Source organism: Betta splendens, chromosome 14 (genome assembly GCF_900634795.4).
Source record: "Betta splendens chromosome 14, fBetSpl5.4, whole genome shotgun sequence".
Lineage (NCBI taxonomy): Eukaryota > Metazoa > Chordata > Actinopteri > Anabantiformes > Osphronemidae > Betta > Betta splendens.
The window spans coordinates 10,441,457-10,465,751 of record NC_040894.2 but is presented as its reverse complement, the minus strand read 5'-3'; the positions used below and the strand labels follow the sequence as shown (position 1 = coordinate 10,465,751).

Genomic DNA, 24,295 nt, shown 5'->3' with positions numbered 1-24,295 from the left:
AATCAGTGAAAGTAAAACTGACGGAACGTTTCCAAGTTAATCTTTGTCCTAGCAGTGAAACCATCCGTATCCCAGTCATACTGTATAAAACCCGGCCATCTTGAACTCCCCAGCGATGCGTACGGCAGCGGCTCTTTGGCAGTTTCACTGTTACTGATATTAGATGACACAAGTCAAATTCTATAAATTTCTGTCTTCCATGTAAATGATCACGGGCTGTCAGCAACACTTGTCAAATTAAACGTTTACCATAGCTGGTAAACATGCCATTCCATCGTCGCTCTGCTGTGGAGCCTTCACGCTGTCAAACGCAGGGACGTTATTAAACTGTTCCTGGCGTTATGAGAACTCCAGCACGAAAAAGAAATAAATATATATTTAAAGAAGTTTCTCACATTTTATTATCTGGCTAGGTACTAAATGTAACAATGGAATTACTGCAGCACAGAAAAACAATTCAGAAGTTTCCATGTGCTCGTCAAACTCGGGCAACTCAATTAAATCACACCCCTCTGCTCCACAAACGCCAGTTATTTAACTTCCTGCCACTTTAATGTGGATGTTATTAGATCAGAGGTTATGCTACGTGACAATATGAATATGTGTTTATGAAAGTGCTGCTGCAGGTGATCCTTCTTGGCGACTTGTCTACAGTGTGTTTTCCCAGCATCCAGCCTTCAGACGGAATATTTTTCAAAGAAACAGAAGGCGTCATTATTTTTCCTGCTTTTCTGTGTGTTTCTCTGCTGTGTCAACAGAAGAAACTGTTTGGGGAAATTAATGACTTTGTAAGTGGTTGTACAAATTGCAAGCCCAGTACCAGCGCTGTAGTGCTGGTGAATGTATTTTCAGATTTTACCCATTAATCTCTTCAGATTTCTTACAGTTCAACTTCCCGCAGTCGTCCCCGCCTTGTTGTTTTTATCGCAGACATTAATTGTTCTGCCAGTTAAACGAGACGGGGCGGCCTCACCTCTGCCCCGGCCTCCACCTCTGCCTCCACCAGCTTCATCCGACTCCAGCGGGGTGAAAGGAGCTATACTTTGTATGTAGGTCACCTCAAGTCCGTTTAAATGTTTCCGACTATATTTAGCCGTTTGGAAATATTACGGGGAGGTGCAAATAAAGTGCCTGAGTGCTGCATGTGGCCTGTGAGCTGTGCAGTGAGTAACCAGGCCCTGCAAGCTGTGCCAACGTCTTGTGTGCCAAATGTGTGGCAAGAGGGTGGCATGAGCAGTGTGCCAGCGCTAGTCTGCCTGGCTGCCAGGCACTTCTCTTTATCCAATCAGACAGTTCGGCTTGAGTGAGACCCCTATTCTTGTCTCTCCCCATCTCTCCCCGAAGCTTTTTCACCCTTGCATGAAAAACACAGACGCAATCTTGTGTGCACATCTTTTCCCTCTGCAAAGCATCAAGCCTTGGTGCATCGGTACACTTACCTAGAGACCATAACCATGCAGCAAATGGTGCGGAGTGTTCTGCCTCTGTTTTTGCCTCGTGCTGCTGTTGCTCCCTACCCCTGTGTCCTTTTTATTTCCCTCCCAAGACAACATCACGGGCTAAATGAACTCGCCTCAGTCGCTTTTTTAAACGTTTCTCCAGTTAAAGGAAGAATAGTGTGTCTGGAGATCTGTTTTTTTTAGGGGGGTGTGAAATAAAAATGCTGTCTGTCTGCGTGTGGCTTTATTGGACATCATGAGGGATGATATTATGGTGGATGCTGCTGGCGCTGCGGCTGGGAGATGAGGAAGGATCCCATTTGTCTCACACTCGCTTAGTGTAATGTGTCTATCTGTCACTCTCCACAAGACTGGACATCGATGTTCATCAAAATAACCATATTGTCCTCACAGTGCTTTATTTTTTTTCACTGCCTTTTGTTAACGATCATTTTCTTTCCTATTGCAGGTCTTTTCTTAAATCTAGGACAGTATTTTTTTCCAGTTTTTATATTTAAAAAGTTTAATTTAACTTTAGTTTTATATTTATCCTTGCTGATGGAGCACAGATCAGTGTGAATGCCGTAACTGATTTGCCTAATGTCAGTGCTCGTCCTGTGTCTTCCAGGTCGATGACGCCATGCTTATGTTTGATAAGACGACCAACAGACATAGAGGTAAGTGAGCAGCGTCTGTTCCCCCCGCGTCTCCCCCAAAGGTGGGAAAATAGTCATCGCCGTGTCTCTTCCCCCCGGAGGGGACACAGAACAGTTCCATTTCACGTGATATTAGCCGTGCCATCTGCTCAACAATGGGAGCATGTCAGAGTAATCAATAAGCCGGCGCGGCGCCGCCGAAACGCCCGGGCGGCGGCCGGCGCGTCCGCCTGCGACGGCGCTGGTGTGAGTGTTTCAGAGACTTGCTTAAAGGGTGTAAAGATTGCGAGACGCCGGCTGCTGTGCAGTCAGATAGCGGCGTCAGATAAGGCCCCGGAGAAGCACGGGCTTTATCGCGCTCTCTCATCGGCCCCTTATCTTAGATGAGGTGACGTCGCTCTCTCAGCCCGAGGACTTTCCAAAGACAGGTTCCCTCCCTGCTTGATTTAGCTACGGCTCCTATCATATATAGAAGCGTATATAGTGATTAACCACAGCGTGATTACCACCTAGTGGCTCCGGCGCCGCTGGGAAGCAACAGGTAGCGGTATTATTATTCACCATCCGCAGCGGCTATTATTGGCTGTGAACCCTCACATAGGAGCGTTAAAAGGAGACATACTGTCCCCGGCTGTGTATGTGTCCATGTATCATTGTGTGCATGAGCAGTCGACAGGCACTGACAGGTATTTCCCCGAGAAAAAGGAGCAGACACTTCTCTGTTTGTCACCGCAGTCAGCTCACACGTAGGCAGAGCTGGAATCTCAACATCTCACTGAACCGGGCCGAGCACTGTTTTTGCCATACGGACGCACGGTAAACTTGATTTTTTTTTTTTTTTTTGCCGCGATTTATCTCTCAACCTGTATAAATGTTTAAGTGCAGATGGCTCGGATGGAAAGCTGGGTGGTTTTGTGCAAACCCCTCTCTTCCTAGTGTGCCTGAGTGCGTTCTACCAGTGTGTGTGTGTGCGTGTGTGTGTGTGTGCGCGTGCGTGTGTGCGTGGAGACGTACTCTTTGAGGCTGGTAAACAGTTTCTAAGTGTGGAACATGTGAACTATAGTGGAAGTGATCTATGGCTTTGAGGGGATTTTGATCTGTACTGACACAACCCGGTGTGAGGTCTACTTTGAGACGAAGGCTTTTTTATCTCACTCTCTGTCTTATTCCTCGCTCCTCTCTCTCTCCCTAGCTCGCTCGCTCTCTTGTCTGCTGCTCTGCAAGCCCTTTGTGGAAGGGGATGGGCGCCACGCTTGGGGAGTGTGTTAGGCATTTGCCTTTGGGCAGCAAAATGCCCTTCAAATGAAGACAATGATGGAGAAACAGCCTCTGTGGCAATTTCTTTTTTTTTTTTTTTCTGATGACAGAGGACGTATTTATATCGAGTGTGACACTGAGGCAGGTACGAGCCTTCCTGCAGTTTCTCTTTCTTCCAACTGGCGTTTTGATATTTAGTTCCAGTGGGAATTTGAAATAGATACTTGATGCTTTCATCGTGCGGGGGAAAAAATAAAAATAAAACAAACAGGTCTTTCTAAAAAAAATTACACAGATTCTCACAGGCCCATAGGAGAATTTTAATATTTCATCAGAGGCGTTTGTGCAATTGTGTAATATTAATGGCTCTGCTGCCCCGTGACCACGGAGAGAAGGACACTGAATAAATTATCAGTGAAACCGGTGGCTGAACCCGCGTTCCCGCCCGGTGCCGGTCCAGCGATAGGCATCTGGCAGCCCGCAGCCCAAATCAATCCTTCGCATGTGTTCACTCGTTCCGTACAGATTGAGTCATGAAAAAATAATTCCACTTTTCCAGCACAGCGATAGATAAAAATATACATTATTTATTTAACAATTCAAATGACAGTGGGGCTCCTCTAAAAACATGGCACTTGTTCCAACAACAAATAAAAACATTTAACTTATAGTCTTTCCTAGAAGTTTGGCTTTGGCTAATATAAAATAAAGGGAAAGGGAAAAACCAGCCCCTCGCTGACATGAACAGTATGTGGATTCATATGTGACAGTAGCTACAGGTGAGCTGCTGCTAGTGATGCTGTGACCTCACATATAACCTGACATCAGCCCGTTGGAGGCTTTACTCGCTGACCTTTTCTCCCGCGAAGCCTCTTTTTACATATAGCCTATATTATTTATTAGTATAACGCGTTGTGTTCGGAGGGGAGGAGTTTAGTGTGTGCGAGACGCATGATCGACTCTGGATGCTAAGCGTGTTTTCTTTGGGGCTGTGGTGAATTGGGTAGAGGACAAGCGTCACACTCCACTAGTAGCAGCATTGTCCTTCAGACGGTCCCTGTGAGGCTGCACAAACGTCAGCCAGAGGAGACATTCTCTCCCCTTCTCCTTTTCTGTCTACTTCCTTTTTTTGTCTCTATCTCTCCCAGTCACTCAGTCTTATTCTTTCTTCCTTTTCTTTGACACAGTTGGACTATTTCTGTCCCGCACCATTCTCCCCGACCCGCCTGTCTCCGCCGTCTCCCCGCGTCCGCCGTCTTTCTCCCCCGTCTCTCCTGTTAGAGGACACTCACTGTAAGCAAAGCTGCTCACAAAGGCGCGCGCCGCACACCATCTCCTTGGCATTTAAAGGAGTAGAATACGGCCAATTGTGTTGGAAATTGAACTCTCTAAAGCCTCCCTTCCCACAGCAGCAGTTCATTGTGGGTGAGTTCAGTGTCTTTGGTGAGCAGCCTGGGCTTTCCAGAGGTTGATGCCAGAGGGCGCCTATTGTTCCACGCTGTGCTGCAGTGTCCCCACCACGCCTCGCTTCCTCACCTGACATTCTTTTTAGGGACAGAAGAGAGGAAACGGGCCAGCGTGTGCACTTTAAGGCATAACTTGCTGCAAATGTTGAGCGCGAGGAAAAGATTGGGTGCCTTGTTGCTTTACTCAGCAGCCGCTGCCAGTCCACGGTGGAGAATGAACCGAACCAGGCCCAGGGTCCAAATCATTCTGTCATCCGTCGGTCACTCCTTCCCCACAGGCTGACACGCGATCCGCAATCTAAAATGTGATTTTACTGTCAAACTCTATTGGGGGATGCCGGGGAGAGTGTGGCTGAGGTGAGAAAAATTGCATCTCTAAGAAGAGGGGATGGACACAGTGATGAAAGAGCGACAAGTATCATTATCTGCCACCGCATCGGTGTTTAATTTGTAAAGTAAAGGCACCGTGGATGAAAGAGGACTTTTATTTTCTTGCACCTGCTATGAAATCCCCCCCCTCTGTCACACATCATTTAAAAAGTAATATAATAGCTCACACATGGACAATATTTGCTGTTCGGAATCTGTGTATCAGTAATAATGATGCAATCCGGCTTATACAGAGTCCTACAAAGCCGGCGTGGCTGCACAGGTAGCGAGGAGCGACCGGTGGGCACCCAGACACAGCAGCCCCTGCACAGTAATTGGACAGAGAAGCAGAGACCGTCATGGCGTCTGCCTGCTGCACAACTTAGGAGCCCCGGTGCTGTCGCGCTCGTTAATGTATTCATGCCATTAGCATGTATGAAAATAAGTGCAAGATGTGTTACGCTAATGCCAAAAGCTAATTAGAGGTGATTGCAATATAAACAGGAGAAACTGTCAATCCAGGGTTATTGATCAGCACCGGTGGATTCAAGCCTTTGTGTGTGAGAAATTAAAAACATCATGTCTGTCATGCATTAAATCTAGCAGACGTGTGTGTTCTCCACCCGGACAGCCTTCAGCTCATCCCGCTGATCCTCTCATTGACTGCAGGTCATTTCTCACCGTTGCACTGTAACTCTCACATCAGCGCCTCTCTAAATATAGTTCACACATGAAAATATGCAGTACCTAATGTACAGTAGACGCGCTGCACGCCGTTTCTATGATGTGATTATTCATGAGAAGATTCTCAGCATCACACCCAATCCATAGGAAATGAGTAGGAAAAATGGGAATTAGCGCGTGGGAATCCCAGTGGTACTGTAATTCCAGTAGCTGATTAATTGGGTCAGAACTTCCAGCACTGTGATTGTGTGATTTATGCACTGCAAAGACGTGTACCTCTAAAAGCCAGCGTCAGGCCCGCGTGTTTAGTCTTCAGCAAGTTCTTTGTTAATTACCCTGAGTAAAAATATTGAAGGTGGCACTTATATCTACTTTGGGCGATGCACACGTTCGCTCTCACCTTTTTAATTACACCATTAAGAAAGGTGATGAAATCCCGCAGCAACTTTCTTTCATATTGTTTTACAGTAGTTTGTAACCAGACAGCGCCCATTAGTGTAACTTTATAATGACTGTGTGACTGATTTTTTTCTTTATTTTTTTCTTTATTGGAATGATGCAAGTACTAGTAACGCGCAACAGTGTTGGGGACCGTGATAAGTCATTTGAGTCACAGGGCGGCTCTGCGTGAGGGGGAGCCACTGAGCGAGGCGCATATTAGAGGCCGCGTTCCTCGAGAAGGAGTCGCTTGGCGGCTTTGTGTGGGGATGGAGCGGCGGCTGTGTGAATTTGTGTATAGGCCTTTTTTTTTTTTTTTTTTTTTTCTCCTACGGACTTAAAGGGCTGTTTTTCTTCTTGGCAGACGAACAGAAGACTGCATTGTGTGTGTCTGTAATCTCTTTACCTGGATTGGCAGCAAAGCTAGCAAGTGCAGCTCCCGATGTGGAATTGGCACTGAGGAGTCAATGTCACACTGAGCTAGCAGCCTTCCAAACAACCCAACAAAAAAAGAGAGACTGTGGTTCTGTGAGGCTGTGTGTGGATGACAGCCCCCCCCCCAACAGACTCTATGCCCAGGCCTACAGAAAATATGCAACGCTTTCTAACAACATCACATTATTATTTAATGGTTGTGGTGTTTTTTTGTGTGTTTGTCACAATTTCAAAACTATTCTGTACAGAGCATAAGTCTTTGTGGTATTAGGTGTCATTATACAGCAACTATGTGACATAAATTTGCTTCTCTTGCCTCACTGCGTGAGAAGAAAAAAATAATTGGCCTCATTATCTTTCATCTCTGTGGCATATTACATTCATTATTTTATACAAAGCCTGCCAGTATGAGTCCTGTAACCTGGGAAGCCGAGCTGCGCCTCCACAGGTGAACTGTTACTCCCTGAAAAACCCCAGTGTTTGACGTCACCACAATGCCTCATCAGCCACCGGTGCCGGGGATTGAACATGGCCGACTGAGCAGAGGATGTCTGTCTGCAAAGTGATTGCTGGCTCATTGACTGAGTGGGAGAGGAGGAGAAAAGGGGAGGGGGGGGGAAGTACAGTTAGAGGAGAAATGGGGAGGAAAAGAAGGTGGACCGAGAGGAAGAAAGAGCAGGAACGGTGGAGTGAAAGCAAAGGGAGGAAGAGACAAAAAAAAAAAAAAGACGGCGGAGGAAATAAGGAAAAAGGAGAGTGGCTCAGTGTGAAGCCTCCCCCTGCTGGCTCCTCTGGCTGGAAGCTGCTGCCGATGGCTTCAAAAGAGCGCCAGGCAGTCTAGGCCTCCGCTTCTAGCAATTAGAGATCACTCCAGCGGATGCCTCCTGGCCAGCCTGCAAATCCCTCAAAAATACCCTCTGATTACTACTGTAGGACACAGGCTGTTTACCAAATGGATCTAGCACTACTGACAGTGAGGTTTGATAATGCCGCCTTTTGTTCGGGCCGCGAGGAGCAGCCGGGTCATTTTGAGTTTTTAAAGATGGCGCGACTTCAGAGATGAATTTCCAGCGAGGGGAGAAACGTTAACAAGTTCTTTCAATCCCCGTCCAAATAGCTCAGCTAGCAAATGCCCAAAGCTATTAGAAGAGAATAAAACCTATTTGGACAGAACTCAGAACACACACGCTCTCTTTGCCAGCACTTTTACAAGGGCTAGGTCTTCTTTGATGGTTAGTATGCTCCACTGCCAATCCCTTTTTAAACAACTGAATCCCTGTTGCTTCCATGGGACTCGTAGTGTTTACAGATCCCAGCCTCTCGCTGCTCTGCGGCTACTGTACAGCGTAGCGGCACTGATGCACAGTGAAACAATCAGCCCACTGTGCCCGACGTAACTGATTGACACAGCATTTGCATCGAGTGGGATCAGATAATCCCGCACTTTTACTCGCGTCGCTCCCGCTTTCCAGCGTCCGCTGACAGATTCCTCATTGTGTTCTCTCACCTTGACAGACCTGATATTAGTGTGAATGTCATCTAAATGGCAGAGTTAATCATACACTCAGGGTCTCCCTCCACCTGAGGGCCCCATCGCCTGCTCTAATCACAGTGACAAAGGAAATTATGTGTTTAGCCATTCTTAATAACTGGGCGAGCTCATCATTTTCCAGGTGGGCTGCCTCTGTCACCAGCCTTCGCCGCTCTAAGGAGGCGTGCATGCGGCACCGAGCCCGGCCTCTGACCCCCCTTCGCCCTCCTCGTAGCGTTTGTTGTGGTCCGCGTCCTGACACCGGCGGCCCCCGAATCAGACGCCGGCGCTACAGCGGTAACCAGCACTCTGCCACGAGCCTGAAGAGACGCGCTTTGACAGGCTGATGATTAAATGGCGAGGAGCCGTCCCCTCCCTGTCACCTGTCCGTCTGCCTCAGCCCGCTGCCGAGCGCCCGCCGGACCGGCGCCGAGCGGTTCCGCTGGAAATTAGAGCCGCGCGGGTGCCGAGGAGGACGAAGGCGGGAGATTGTGGGAGGAAGGCCTGGGGTTTTAATCTCTTCCCCGTGTTTATCGCGCCACCAGGAGACGCGCCACGTGCCGGCGAAAACATCAGCAACTCCCACCGGCCGAAGGCGTTTGAAGGGCAAACAGAGAGAGGCCCAAAATGTGCAGGAAAGGCACATGTCGGCGAGATAGGCCCCGGACGTCTTTATGCATGTGCATGTGTTGCGAAAGCAGCCATGTTGATTTGAATTTTCCCTTGAATACAGTTGATGGGAGGGCGAAGGGAGCGCTTATTTGCAGTGTAAATTTTCCGTCTGGGTGAAAAATAAAAAATAAAAAATTGTATTTGAACAAAAAATAAGCAAACATCCATGGCCTCAGCTGCAACGGGGAATCAGTCTCTTCAGGAAATGAAAACGCTACCCTGGAATTGTCGTCATATTGAGAGTTAGCCGACCTTTGACCTTGTAATACCCCGCAGCTTCTCTATTTGTGACCCGCGGGATGCTCTCAGAAAGTGAAACCATCGGGGAGGATCTACTGCTCACATCATCATTCTCAGAACACCTAATAGTGGATTTACCAAGGTTAAACCTCCTGTGAGATTGTAGCCGCCGTGACCTGGAATAGAGTGCGCATCCACTCCGGCACAAACACGCGCACGCCAACGGAAGCTTCCAGCGCCGGCGAGCTCACCTTCGCGCCGCTAATATACCGCCATTACACAGCGTCGAAGTCGGGGCATTAAAAAAGGCGAATATTGGTTTTAATGTGCTACAGAGGCAGACGGGGGCGAGTGTTGGCTTTCCTGTATTTACAGCCCGGTTGGTGCCTACCCAGGCATCTTACAGCCGAGTGCAGCACATCAGGGAATTAACTGTGTCTGCTGAGCAGCATTAATCTGGCCTAGGCGACGTTTTTACAACATACTCATCACAGGGGATTGTGACAGCCATTGTACAGAGATGATGCGCCGCGGCGGCGTTTTAAATAGCAATGGTTCCAACGCGTCGAAATCGAATTGTGTGGCACGAACGTCGATTTGGAGCCACTGGGTTCAGTGGTTTCAGGATTTTTGGCCTCTGTTTTGCCTTTCGCTCGGTGTTTCTATGACATAGGTGCAAATACTTCCCCCGCCCTCACGCGTGAATAAATTACCTGTGTGTTTTTCAAGGGCACGTCTTGGAATCTTAAATTGATTCCGTCCCGGTCGCCGCGTTCTTAAAGGGAGTTTTAGCACAACTTCAGTGCGACTCGCCCGCTCGGCGCAAAGTTCTAATAAAAGAGGACAACAGACGAGTCGCTATCAAGTCTGAGCACAACTGCTTTGAAGTTGGTGCTTTTCCAGTCCCTCTTAAGTGTAGTGGTGGTGAGAGTACAGCAACCCACACAGCTGAAAATCACAATCAGCGGCTGAGCCACACCAATCACTCCTCACAGGAAGATTCCAGGCTGAATTAGATTACATCACTTACAGTCCAGGCATCTAATCTTAGATTAAAGTAAAAAGGAACAGTCCCCGCTTCCTTTCGCGCGTTTCCTATTTGTGGAACCTTTTGTGCTTTTAAGGTCAAACCGAGCGGCTGATTTCATTTTAGGTGTTTAACCAACACAACATGTCCCCACCTCCTCGCTCTGCCAGCAGGCTGCCGTGATGTTTGATGTTTATTTGTCCAACTTTTACCATGTTGGTCCTACTCGCCGTTGATTGGCCTCCCACAGCTTTGCCGGTTTACCACTTAAACAATTGTGGGAGGCTCTTTTGAAGTGGAAGGGGCTTATTATACAGAAGCCGCCAAAACAATCATAGCTCTGCAGGGCACATCCCGACTGGTACAATAGCCAAACAAGATAGACTCGCTTTTGTTTTAGGCACGTGTTTGTAAAAAGGAGAGAAAAGAGCAATTTTGTCTGCCGTCATGAACAATGAGGCGCTGGTAATAACCAGCGACTCCGAAGGGGGCGCGTGGTGTCTGTCCCCATTCTCACCAGCAGCCTTCAAGCCGCTTCATGCATTTGTAAGAACCAGGAAGTTGACGCCGCTGTAACCGACACAGAAAGCGTTTCCCGCGCGATTCTTCTGACAGACAGCGAGCGTCGATTTGAATGAGGCGAGCGCCTTTACAGCTGTGGTGATGGTCACTTCTGAGTGTGTGTGCGTGTGTGCATCTGCACTGTAATAAGGGTTGCCCAGCCGAGCGCGGGTGTCAGGGTGAGGATGCCTGGCTCATTAGGTACCATGGCAGGATAATGTATGAACAGCCCTTGTGGATGTTCACACAGGTACAGAGAGTGAGCAAGAGGGAAGGAGGGAGGCAGCCATTGTTTTGTCTCTTCTCTCTCTGTCTCCCCCCACTGCCTCCTCCTCCTCCTCCTCCTCCTCCTCCTCTTCTTCTCCTCGCTGCCAGTTTCTTCTTTGTGTGAGCACGCCTGGGGGATATCTAGGCTCCCTGGTCACATTATGCCCTGTTCTTTGATGCAGAGCTGCCACTCCACGGATTTATAGCGTTTATTCATAAATTAATTTATTTATTGGTTTATTAAATTTAATTCATTGTGTCTTGCGTGATGCTTGTTTTGTGGCTCTGTTGCTCGATTGACAGGTTGCCAGTCATGGTAAGATTCCATATCCCATTGGCGTCATGCAGCAGCACGTTGCTAATTGAGTTGAATGCGTAGCTCGTCTCTCCTCAGTGAATCCATCTGTCGCAGTCTTGTCATCATTTTGTTCGCACTTGACAGGTTCCAAGTCGGTCTTTGTGTGTTTAACTGTGCGCTTCGGTGTAGGTGTGCTGCGCGCTTTTATTTTTTGCAGTGGTGTGTGTGTGTGTGTGTGTGTGTGTGTGTGTGTGTGTGTGTGTGTGTGTGTGTGTGTGTGAAGCACAATCCCGTATTAAATGGGTGGCTGCCTAGGGGCCCTGGTTTGTGGATGGTGGCCCTGCCCCACTGTGGAGTCAGCCACCCTGTTTATAGCACGCTGTCCACCAGAAGCACATTATACACAAACAGTGGCTGCATAATGATCTGCCATCAGTCCAGAGGCGGTGTCTGAAATCGGAAGTACTTATTCGTCAGTCAGTCTCACAGGTGCAGGACACCTTGACATGGAAATGCAGTGATAATTAATGAGGCATGAAGAACACATGTGGGATGATGATATGATTAATAAACCTCGTGCCCAGTTGACTCTGTTTAGGTTGAACCCACCGTGGAGCTGTAAGTGTAATCAGACAGAGGGATGCAGAGGAAGACTCTGGATCGTCCACGTCAGTGCGTCCGTGCGTCCGCCTCTGTGCGTCCGCCCCACGTCTACACCGGGCGAGCGCTGAGAGAAAGCGGACTTAAAAGGCAGCGTGTCTGTGTGATGTGCTCTCCTCCATCAGTAGACGGATGACGTCTTCAGTGGATTTTACCACCGCACCTTCATCACTGTCTTTCATCGCTGCTGCCAGCCCCTCTCTGCTCCCCCCGCTCTGTGTGTGTGTGTGTGTGTGTGTGTGTGTGTGTGTGTGTGTGTGTGTGTGTGTGTGTGTGTGTGTGTGTGTGTGTGTGTGTGTGTGTGTGTGTGTGTGTGTGTGTGTGTGTGTGTGTGTGTGTGTCTGGAGATAGAAAGCGAGACATAAAGAGGAAGCGTGCGAGGAGGAGGAGAAGGTGTGCGTCGCCGTGTACATTTGATGGCACTTCACACGGCAGCGTGTGTCCTGGCTTTGATTCGGTGCGAGCGCGCCGTAAGACTGGGGCGAATAAAGACGGGGCGCCGTTTGAAGCGGCAGCCGCGCCGCGCTCCTCTGTCAGCGAGCTTCTGGGAGGAGAGTCTGTCTGGAGGAGCTGCTGGGATGTCGCGCGGGGCGTTTGCCGGCGCCTCCAGAGGCGGCGCCTCCGTCTGCCTGTGTAAAGCACTGTGCCGGCGTGTTTGTGGACTTAGAGCATGTGGAAACCAAGTCCTCACGCACTACAAATGAGCAGATCCCTTATCATCAATCCCACCTTTCACGCTCGTGTGAACTTTATTATAGCAGATACCGGCGTGTGTGTGTGTGTGTGTGTGTGTGTGTGTGTGTGTGTGTGTGTGTGTGTGTGTGTGTGTGTGTGTGTGTGTGTGTGTGTGTGTGTGTGTGTGTGTGTGTGTGTGCGCGCGCGCGCGCGTGCGTACGTACACCCACACATGCGCCCTTTCTTCCAAACTGCCACAGCTGAGGAGCCGTTGCATCAAAGGCAGCTGTCTCTCATCTCGCTTTATCTCCGTCATCTTTTCCTCACTTACTCTTTCCCGCCTCTGTCACTTCACACACTCCCCCTCTCTCTCCCTCTTTGTTTCCCACTGCTCCTTCTCACCTTTTGCCTCTCTCTGCTCTACCTACCTGCCAGGGAAATACTACGCCAAAGGGAGCGCTCTCGTTTTTTCTTTTCTCCCTTTTTGATTTTTGGTTTTATATTCATCTCCCATTTCTGGAGAGTTCACTTTCTTGAAATATCTCCACGAAGGATCCGTATCGCCTGCTCTTCCCTGTCCGCCAACCTGCAGAAGCCAGTCACACCCCCCCGCCCCCGTCCCCACCCAATCCATCATCCGTCCAGCAGCCAGCCTCACTGACTCCTGCCTCATTTCTCATAAATTAGTCTTATCTCTCGCACACTTTCTCCTTTGTTTCTCGTTCTTACTCATTCCATTCTCCCCATGCCCTCTCCTGCCTTCCATCTCTCCCTGGCCCTCACATTTCATTTTTCTTCCTACAAATGCCACACAGCAGTCCCTTAAGAAATGTCATTTCTGTCTTCTTCTTTTGTTCTGTAATTTCTCCATGTCCCTCCTTTTCGCTTGGGAATTTATTTATCGTCCGCTGTTCTTCTGTCCCCAGCTCTCTGATCTCTCTGTCTCCGTCTGCGCCTGTCTCTCTGTATTTGCCATTGACACTAACCTGCTGCATTTCATGCATTTATTTTCCCAGTTTTATTTTTTCTAAACCCTATCTTAATTAAACACTGAGAATACTGCAGTAATTGTCAAATAGCAAATATTACTTATGTAGGTGTGTGTCTCTTTCATTTAGGTAATAACCTGCAAGAAAAGAGATAAAGTAGCACTGAGGCCTGATTACTTTGTTTATTATTTGTTTTAAACCTCTTCCATTTTAGTGTAACAGTCCACGGATTAAAAGTTAAACAAAGAATATTGTATTTCTAAGTCAATTTCTTGTCTCTCTGTAATTACTAGCACTTAAATGTTACCATTTACTGTATCTACTGTGTGAGCTATTAATAATTAAACTTGCAGACTGATCAATACCAGCAAATCAGTATTTCAGCTTCTCGGTGGAATTGTCAAACCGCTGGTCAAGTCTGCACCCGCAGCACTTTCTCTTAGCATGACTAGCAAGCACAGGGAAGAAAAAAAAAAGTAATTGAACCCAGAACAATTGTCAGTTATTTCTCCCTCTGGTATTTGTAAGATAATCCTCATCACAGACAGACGCTAAGATCTAGCGTGGCTGCTTTAGAGAAAATTGGTAAGATGTATCACAGAAATTCAGAGCTTCAAATTTGATTCTGATGCTTCTGTGCAGGGAAAACCATCACGCGCTGCACACATACTCCCAAGTGGTTGAAGAACCAATTTGTTAGGCCTCTGACAACAGGCGGGCAGGCTAGATGAGAACACACAGGTTTTATCCCGGTGTTAAAATGCATTTGTCAGATTTGTGAGGACTGGAATTATTTACATTCACTTGTCATTTCTGGTTATAATCTGTGGCAGGTGAGTTTGGTAAAGAAAAACTGATTTGCGGTTTTGGTTCCCCGATTGAACACACCTGATAACTGATGGCTGTTTTACCTCTTTATTCCATATGACCCGATTCTGCTCCTCGCGCCTATTGTACGCCACAGATGCATTGATTTAAACCTCATGCTACGTCCACAGTAGTTTGATTAAAAGCCGCATATTGTCACTCTAAAGCACCTCCGAGGCTCCGGCCGCCGGCTGCCCTGATCCATCGCCTCGCCGCCTGTCTCCAAACCTATTTCTGTCAAACCAGAAGTGACTCCTCCCTGGTGGGGCCCCGTAAAGACTTTCCCATTCCACGCTTCTCTGGCATGCGGGCGTGCAGGCACTTGTGTTCCATCAAAATGCTAATAATATCATCTGCAATATCCAGCGCAATATTATTGTAGTGCTAATTGGTGAAAAAAATTGTGGATGGAAGCACCTGCCCACCGCACTGCTCAATTATTTTTAATTACAATGGCTGTAATAAAAGCGAACAAATTGTGTAATGATCAATGTTTTTTTCGGGGCGGTGACAGTTTTGCTCTTATTTGCTTAACGTCTTATTAGGGCATGTGTGGCTCATTGAGATTGCAGGGAGATACTTGTCTAACAGCACTAAGTGAATTCGGGCCCTCAGGAGAGGAGCCGCTCTCCCCTTGGTTTTTATGCGGCATGATTTATTCATGGCGCCACGGGTCTTCGGAAGTGGTCTTTGGGCAGTTTACATGTGATGTGCAGCCCCGAACCTGCTGGCGGTGTCACACTTTAAGAACACTGCTTCATCATACATGTGTGAGGAGGAGGGAGGCGAGAGAGTGTCAGTGTGGGGGGGGTTGATGCAAATGAGGAAGTACGTGTGAATAGACCAGCACAAAAAAAATAACAATTGCAGGAGATTCATTGAACCAAGTGGGAGGGAAAATCTCTATTTCGAAACAATCCCTGTCTTCCAAATCGTCAAACGAACTTTTCCTGCAGCAGCGGCTAGTGAGAGGGCGTAATTAAATAGCTTCTTTTGGGGAGTTTTTCTCGCTGCTACGCGTCAGTTTTCCCGGCTGTCTTCAACGTGATAATGCTCGCCGGCTGTTGCCCCCTGAGGACTGCTCCATCTTATTAACTTGTCTTGGGAGACTGGGGCTGCACGCAGCCCGCGTTGGCGCCCGCAGGGACGGAGAAGGGCCGCTAACGTCCACGCGCGCGGCGTCTCCTGCCCCCGACGCTCGCTTCTTTGTGTTTGGGGCGTGTGTGGAGGCGCGAGCGCTGAGCAGAATCACTTATACCTGCGTTCGGAGTTAATACGGAGTTAAAGAGAGATCCGGTTGGGGACGAGCAGATTGCGGGTGGTACAGCTGCTTCTCCAAATCCATCCGAGGACGCTGACGCCATGCAGCTGATGTGATACTACGCTACTATTTAAAATCTGTACATTTCACAGTGAATTCATTCCGGACTGGGATTGTTGTGATGCTTAAAACGGAGCTAGAACCCGATGTGACTGAATTTATGTAAAGGATGTCGGAACCTTCCGATATTCTGATGACAACCTGCTCGTAAGTGGAGCAGTCACGTCCCCCGGTGAGTCCTGAGGTCATGCACGGCTGTCTGCATGTGAGGTTGTCGTTCCCCTGATGTGTCCACGCGCACATGAAGCAGATCTACCTGCACGTAAAATAATAGGAAGCAGAAGTGCAGGAACGGAACCAGACAAAGCACACGGTTGTGACACGAGTCAGATTGTAGTCAAATTGTCCTTGGTGCCACTGGAGCTCATCTGACCCGTGGATGTGACTGCTTTGCCAGCGCCTCATCAGTCACCTTCTGCACTTAGTGGAGGCTTTCATGCCGCACCTTTACTGTGGCAGGTGTTGCACCTACGGAGAATAGAAACAGGCTCAGACGAGCAACATAACATGCGAAGTGACAGCTTTGAAGATCCCTGAGCAGAAGTGTTGTATGTGTATTTATGGGCTTCCACTCGGCAGCAAATTGTCCAAAATGTCCTAATGGGCTATTTTCTTTGTTCTTTACCAGAGCCTGTTAATTTTACAATGAGTGCTTTCTTCTTTTATGTCTAAATGGGCATCTTTCATTGTGCCACTTCTAATAAAGCACAAAATCACGTTGCGGTAACGTTCTCGTGAGCAGGAGGGAGACGAGTGGCAGGTGTCTGCAGCACAGCCTGTTAATTCGCACACATACATTAACGTCTGACTGAAGCCACGCTGACACTGTATGAAAGGGGAACCGACGCAGAACGCTGCACTTAAGGCGGCGTTATGCAAAGGCGGGCCTCCTCGCCGCCGCTCACTTAATGCTGAGCCGACTTCGTATTTGCTGAGAAAATCAATCTTAAGAAGATTTACCAAATGTAGACAAATTAGCCGGCATAAATTAGCCAGAGTTTATTCATTATGCCTGGCTCCCAGTGGAATACGGCGCACACTGCAGTGTCTTTATTGTTTAACTGCACCATCATAAATGTAATCATGTATTTTATCTTGAAGTCTCTGATGGCAATAAACAGTCTTTCAGCTGCATCACACTCACTGTGCGAGTATTAAGAAATGAGCTCACGTCGTAAATTTGACCGAGATATTAGGTTTGTTTTCCTCAGCTTAACCTCGGTTCGAGCCTCCCTGGGCTCATTTTTCAGCCCACCTTTCACGCTGCTCATGCTCAGCTTCTGTGTTATTGTCCTGTCTTTCATGCATCAATAGATGGATTATTATACATCCCTATTTGTAATTGGAGGGCAGGTTAGACAAGAGGATAATTAAAATAGTGTGTGTTGCTACTCGATCTATTTTCTGCTACTGTTTTGACATGTGTGGTTGCGTGTGTGTGTGCGTGTGTGTGTGCGTGTGTGTGTGTGCGTGCCCTCCTTTGTCCTCCAAGGTAATGTTGTTGATGGCAGCACTTAGCCGCCTCACACACACACACACACACACACACACACGCACACACGCACACACGCATCATAGGAGAACGGCAAAAACCAGAAGAACGGCATGAACCAGGACACAAGCTACGAGGCAAAGCAACGTTAAATGTTAGCAAACATCTCAGCAAAGTGGCAGAAAGGTAAAGCTTTCCTACCTGTCTCCATGTACCTGCTCTCTCTGTAAAGTAGGTATCCAAAGCTTTCAATCCTGATGTATAATTAATCCAATAAGGCCTGCAACAGAAAACCACTAAAGTATTGCTCTTTGCTTGGGAAACTAAGTGTAAGTGTAGCTATAGTGTTGGCGCACAAAGGACAATATTGCACGGGCTGACAGGTTGGGTTCCCAGCTGGCGCCGGCTGACTGTACTAGCATGCTAGTATTGCCTGCAGCAACGGGAAAATTGGAGCGACTGTGGCAAAGTCATGGATACAAGGACCAAGGCGTGAGCAGGGAGCCATGTGTTCGCCGCTGTGAGTCTGGAGGCCAGTCCTCATTATGGTGTCTGGTAAAATATTACAGTTCAACTGACACTGTCTAAGTGAATTGTCCAGAGCGGGTTTGACAGCGATTGGACGGCAGCGCTAGATTATGATGGATGATGACAACAGGGGTGGTGCAAGGAGCACTGATGTGTTTTGGTGCTCATGCAAGAGCTAATATGTGCGCCTAATTTGGGACAGCATCGGCAACACACACACACACACACACACAGACACACACACACACACACACACACACACACGTGGAGATGCCTGATGGGTGTGTTGAAATAGATTCCAAAATGATATTGCTGTTTTTCGTACCTACAGAATTCCTCCTGGGCCTCGTCCTCTTTCTAACAGATGATAGATTTTGTTACCTGCATTTTCTCACATGTTGAAATAATGAAAACATATATTTAGTTTAGCTGTTTGCTATTCTATTATGATGCATGTGAGAAATGAGTCCTAGTGGATATGGCAGCAGGTGAGGGTGACAGACGCCACTAGACTGGAGAGGAAACAGGGACCGGAAAGTGACGTCACACAGATTCCGACAGGACAAACGTGGGGGCGCCCCCGGAGGCCGGAGGCTGAACTGTAACAACACCTGCTGGTCGGGGAGGCGGAACAAATGCAGATAATGATCGTGAGCATGAACAGTTTAACTGACAAGTGTGAAATACTCCATATTTGCAGTCTTTTAGAGCTTCTGTCAACTTTTATTTTTGTTTTCTTAATCTATTAGAAATGCAGCCAAGTATCAAAGTCTATTTCAAAGCACCCAAGCCATGTAGCGTATTTTCAACTGAAAGCTGAACATCGGCACCAGGCTGCCGGCCGCCTCATCTTTTCAGAAGCCAGAGTGATGTTAACGCACTGAACAAGTACCTTGGACTGTTTGTTTATTTCTATCCGTGTCCTTTAAACCTCTCAAGGTTTCGCTGCATTCCTTTTTGCGGTTTAATATGTGTGAGGTAAAACTCAGGGAAAGTACCCCCATGTACATACAGTATGCACTTGATGAGACCATAGTGTTAAACGAGACGAGCAGCCAGACCCAAGTGGCTCACAGGCGTCTTCCTGCTCGTCTTCTATGGAGCAGATGGAACTCGGAGAACACTTCATCCGCAGGTTCACTGGTCCTTTGGCTTCTTCTGGCAAAGCCAATCCGTCTCCCAGTAGTCACTCCAACTCCTGGGCTTTTGCCCATTCTGCCTCCCTCTTGTCCTCCCTCCTAACACTGCCTCGTTCGCTCACTCCCTCCCCTTCCCTCTCGCGCCCATCCACTCTCCTCTTCCCAATTTGGCCACCAGGGAGGTGTGTGGCACTGGAGCAGGCATTATTGATAGAGCATCTGTTTAGACATGGTGCAGGATCTGTGGCATGTGGGCGAGCAGCTGGGGGTTTCGAGCAGGGGAGACATTATGTCATATCACATATCTCGAGATGTCTTGTTCACTTGTATGCGTGCCCATTTCGCAGGCACACTCTCCCGCAGATACTAAGAAACCCAAACGCATGCCACCAACGTCCACGCCGAGATGAGAATTCAATCTTAATTAAAAAAAACAACAACAAAAAAAACGGGGAAAGTCAGGTTTGCGTCATTCGTGAGGCTGGCGCGAGTGTCACGGCGGCGCAGCGGCAGTTACAGGAGTCGGCTTTAGAGGCACTTTCACACGCTGGAGCCAGAGGCGAATATTGTAGCATCATGGTTTTATTGGGGCAGCTAGACAGACAGAGTAGCCCTATCCAGATAATCACCACACATCTCTTCTAAATGGCCAAACTTGTCAAAGCTTATGCAGCACAGTGCCAATAGATTTTCTCCTTGGCAGCTGATAAAACGGGGGGGATTTTATGGTATTTTACACGGCACAAAGCGTGTATTTTATGATGCCACATGGCGCATCTATGTGGCAATAAAGTGGCAATGTTTTTACCAGTTGTGCATCTTCTTTTGACTCGCATTAGTGTGTTTGATGTGGTGTGTCACAAGCCTGAATGCACATGATGCTGAGATTGATAAACGGCAGGTGGAACCAGCTGCATTGTAACAAAGATCCAAATGTATTTAGCTGCCGTGCATCCTGTGTATTCAGACACATCATGACTATCATTACAGTAGTATTTGATGCTAAAGTAAACTATTTAATAGTACCTGCCTAGTACAGCATATATATGTACAGCATGTCTATAGTATAGTACTGTATATTGTGATCATGAGCCATTTTACCCTTAGTACGGAATATCACAGTATATAATTTAGCAGATTTCTTTTTAACAACGCTGAAAGGCCCATTTGCTGCATCTTGTTTCTCAAGGGAACAACTTCATGGCTTAAGTATGTAAATGTGCACACCTGATGTCTGCTTTGAGTGGCAGAGATCAGGTGTGCTTGATCATTTCATCAAATTGAAAAGCTGTCATGTTAAGCAGACTTTAGTGAAAAGGTGCAGGTGCAAGTCCAGATGAAGAGTCTGGTAATTTTCCCTGCCTGCAGCTCGGCTTGTTTGCTTTAGATGTTGTTTTTCAGAGCGTCTCACGACTGTGTTCCTCGTGTGTTACATGTATGTGTGCGGAGGCGGTGGCTTTAGATGTATGACAGATCTCTAACGTATGCCTCCACTAGCGACACTCTGAAATTGAATCTTCTTTACTTTTTTCATTAATCTAATCTTGATCTACTAGATCTGTAATTAGATTTCAAACTAATTCATTGAACTATATGATTTTAGGTGGAAAACTACTGTAAAAAACCTTGATGCCTGTCCAGTTACAAAACAGTGGTCCTCCTTTAATTATGGATCATACATTTTCCAATGGAGGCTGATTTAGCTCAACTGCAGAGAAGCTATTATTAGAGGAGACAGGACATTATTTGTAATTTCCTCTTCTTTATAAATTAGCCTCCCTGTTGTCTGATGTAATCTCTGTTGTCTTAGGCTGCTGAATTCAACCACTTCTGCTGAAAGCGTCCCAGCAGGTCAGGGTGCAAATCCCCTTACTTCCTGTCTGTGTTTTTGTTTTGTGTCTCTTTATGATTGTTTTTTCTTTTACTTTTTGGCCTTTCTTTGTTTGTACAGACCCCAGTCTGCGCTGTCGTCTGAGACCCGGACATTTAAATATCAGCTTTTATATGAATATTATGTCATCTTTTTATGCCCTTTTGGGAATAATGTGTAACAATAGTTCATGTATTCACGCACACATTTGCATATTCTTTTACCATCTTATGTAAATGTCTTTAAAATGTATGCAGCCTTCAGTGGAGCGCAGACTCCGACAGTACCGCCGCACTTCGGAAGCTGTCTGCAGCCGTTGTAGTGGTCAGCTGTGGGTTTGGTGCCAGGGACAGAACTGTCTTCTGTGCCATTTGTTGTGTCTGACCTTTAAGATGATGAAGCACAGGGAGAGTGACCCCTGGCGGGATTTGTTCAAAGAGCAGCCTCTTGGTAATGGGGGGTCCGGAGCCTGGCAGCCTGCTGAGGGATTGATCAGCCCCTTACTCAAAGGCCAAATACAGAAAGCCTGGCCAGAGGAGAAGGCCATGCAGGACATGGAGCCATCCTCTGCTTTGAAGCCCTCTCCAATAGCTCAGCTGCTTCACGGCATGAATAAACATCTGTTAAAGCTGCTCTTCTGTGCCTTCCTTCTTCTGTATGAGCTAACAGCGGTGCTGCTGCAGATTGAAAGATACCAGCCGAGGTCACAAAAATCCTTTCTCCTCCCTTTTCACCTTTTCTTTCCTTCTTCCCCCTCTTTCCTTTTTTTCCACCTTGCTCCCTGTCTCCCAGCTCCTCGTGTGAATGCTTCCTGTGCTCCAGCCTTGTTGCGCGGGATTAAATCCACTTATTTGGAGCTTGCATTGCTTCCACAGATGTCAGCTTTGAGATTGAAATGAGCTCCCCTTCTGCAAAGAGGCTGAGTTAAAAGAAAAATTCAGAGAGGGGGAAGAGAGAAACTAAACAGAGATGCAAAGTCTTTTCACTTCCATAAGTGTAGTGTGTGTGTGCGTGTGTGTGTGTGTGTGAGTGTGGGGATGAATTTAGCATTTCTGACCAGCGTTAAGAACATTCTGTGGCATTTGTATTTTGATGTTGTCACTTACTTTGAGGAGCATCGTAATATTTCCTCCACTTTCTTTCCTATGGCCACAAAAACAAAAAAAGTAAAGGGAACCTGAACCGTCCTGCCGCACAAACAAACTTCTGCAGATTACAGCGTTGTGACAGGTAAAGGTTAACCCCAAAGCTATTACTAAGGTTTCAAACGGAGCTGGTCCTGGTACAGCGGTCAGGATGTGTCGGCCTCTGGAGCAGGTGCAGGCGCCTATTGATTTGCTCTTCAGGCTGACAGTTATCAATGCACTTTTGGCATTTTACCGTGCGGTGATAAGCACCAACCTGATGACCAGAGCTGGAAATCCTGCTAGATTTAGTTGAGGACACATCAAATGTGATGCCACAATTTTTCTGTTGCCGCTCTGAATGAGTACACAGAAATTGGAGGCACGTTTCCATAAACACATAACGGGTCGATTCAGTAGAATTCAGTAGTAGTAATGATACAGAAAGGCTGAACTGTGCCTCCTGGAGTCTGACTCGCTCACTTCAGCTGCAGCCGGTCCGTTTACTGTACAGCCGTGTCGGCCCACCGACTATCATGAACCCGTCCTCAGGTGGTTCTTGGGTAGAACCAGCATAAAAGACAAACACAAATCAATGGCTTGAAGACCGTCAACAGAGGCGTAAATAAGCTGCAGTTATGGCCGTCTACGGAGCTTTCTCATTTATGCTAATCACTGCCCAGAGGCATCGATGAAAGGATCTGCGGCAGTTATGAAGACGCTGCACTGTGTTCACTTTATCGTTTGATTATATACCCAATTATAGTGCAAGCAAGCAATTAAATGCAGCCTGGATGTTGCGCGCGGACTCGAGTCTGCAGTGGAAGTGCGCCGCCGCGCTTTAAGCAGCCGGCAGCTCTAATTCTATTCTGGCGTGTGCAAGGCATGTGATGAAAGAGGGGTGTTGGTGAATCAGTGAAGGCTGCCTTGATTACAAGGGTCAGTGGTATCAGAGCGATATCATTGTGCATTTCTTGATGAGTGCGTGACATCATGATTTGAGCACACGTGTGTGTGTGTGCGTGCGCACATGTGGAGAAAAGGCAAGTCTTCCTTGAAGAACAGCTCTCCTCTTCCCCGTAACACCATAACAGCATCTGGAAAGTAAACACAAGTGGCAGTTCCGCCTCTAAGCATTTGGCTCACTCAATGAAAGCAATCTCTGCTAAATGGTAATGGGCCTCTGCAAAGTGGCATCATCAGTGTTCTTCATTTCAGATGAACTGCTCCTGTGTCACGCCTTTAAATATACCCCATGTTTAAATATTAATAACAATCTGGCCATGCAGGCAGCGAGAGGCCTAATTCACTTAAATCAGTTTTACTTTGCAGCCTCTTTACGTGTAATTCACCGCTTTAAAGCCTTGTTGTTTGCAGGGGATTATTTTGATTAAATGCTTTTAGTTCCTGACTGAATTCCCCCTGTAGACGTCCTGGTGGGAGGTGTTGGCATCAACAACATCCTGTCAGCTTGTTTTTTTTTTTTTTATCCAGACCAAGAACAGTTTTTCCGTCTAGAAGCTCGCGAGTGACCGGCTTTTCCACTTTCCTCCCATTATTTCACCTCTTCTTCGTCTCCACTTTTGTCTGTGGATTGAAAAATGCTAATTAGGTTTAATGAAACTGATATTTCCATCAATAGGTCAGGAAACACAAAAGGGTGCAGCCCGGTTTTATTCATTTCAGGCTCTTCGTTGCTTCACAGCGCAGTAGGAATTCATCACGGCGCCTTTTGGAAGGGCTCCTGCCCCCTCGTCCCTGCATCGCCCGCTACTGCATGTGATAGAAATGGAGACATCTATTAAGCTCCGACTATTGCTCTGCACAAAAGAATCTGACATACCTGAATGAAGAATCCCCGCGCGGTTAAAACCTTAGGATCTCATTACACCCAGACTCCATTTGTACTAAAGAAATTCTGTCCATGTGAGCAATTAATATTATTATTCGCGGCCGCTTTGGCACCGTTTCACAACTCATGTTCCAACACTTTGTCTCTCTGCCTTGTTGTCTTACCCTCAGCAGTGTTTACCTAACATTGTTTGCCTCTTGGTCTGTAGTTACTTACACAGTGTGTATTTCACCATATTAGCTGTGTTGGTCCACACAGATGCAATATGTCTTGGGGCGAGTACTGTGACACCATGAAGAGATGTGGGGATAACGCCGGCTGCAGCCGAGGAGCTGTGTCAGTCTCTGCGTGCTTGTGTCTGATTTGTCCTCACCTGGT

At 47.3% G+C, this 24,295-nt stretch overlaps 1 protein-coding gene across 8 annotated transcripts in view; it reads left to right on the top strand.

Moving 5' to 3' along the window:
• msi2b (musashi RNA-binding protein 2b) overlaps positions 1-24,295 on the top strand; it is a 172,348-nt gene that overhangs the window by 96,085 nt on the left and 51,968 nt on the right. For all 8 annotated transcript variants that reach the window (XM_029173020.3, XM_029173019.3, XM_029173022.3 and 5 more), the window contains exon 7: positions 2,068-2,116. In XM_029173020.3, the coding sequence (XP_029028853.1) occupies positions 2,068-2,116 (49 nt within the window). The remainder of the gene's footprint in view (positions 1-2,067; positions 2,117-24,295) is intronic.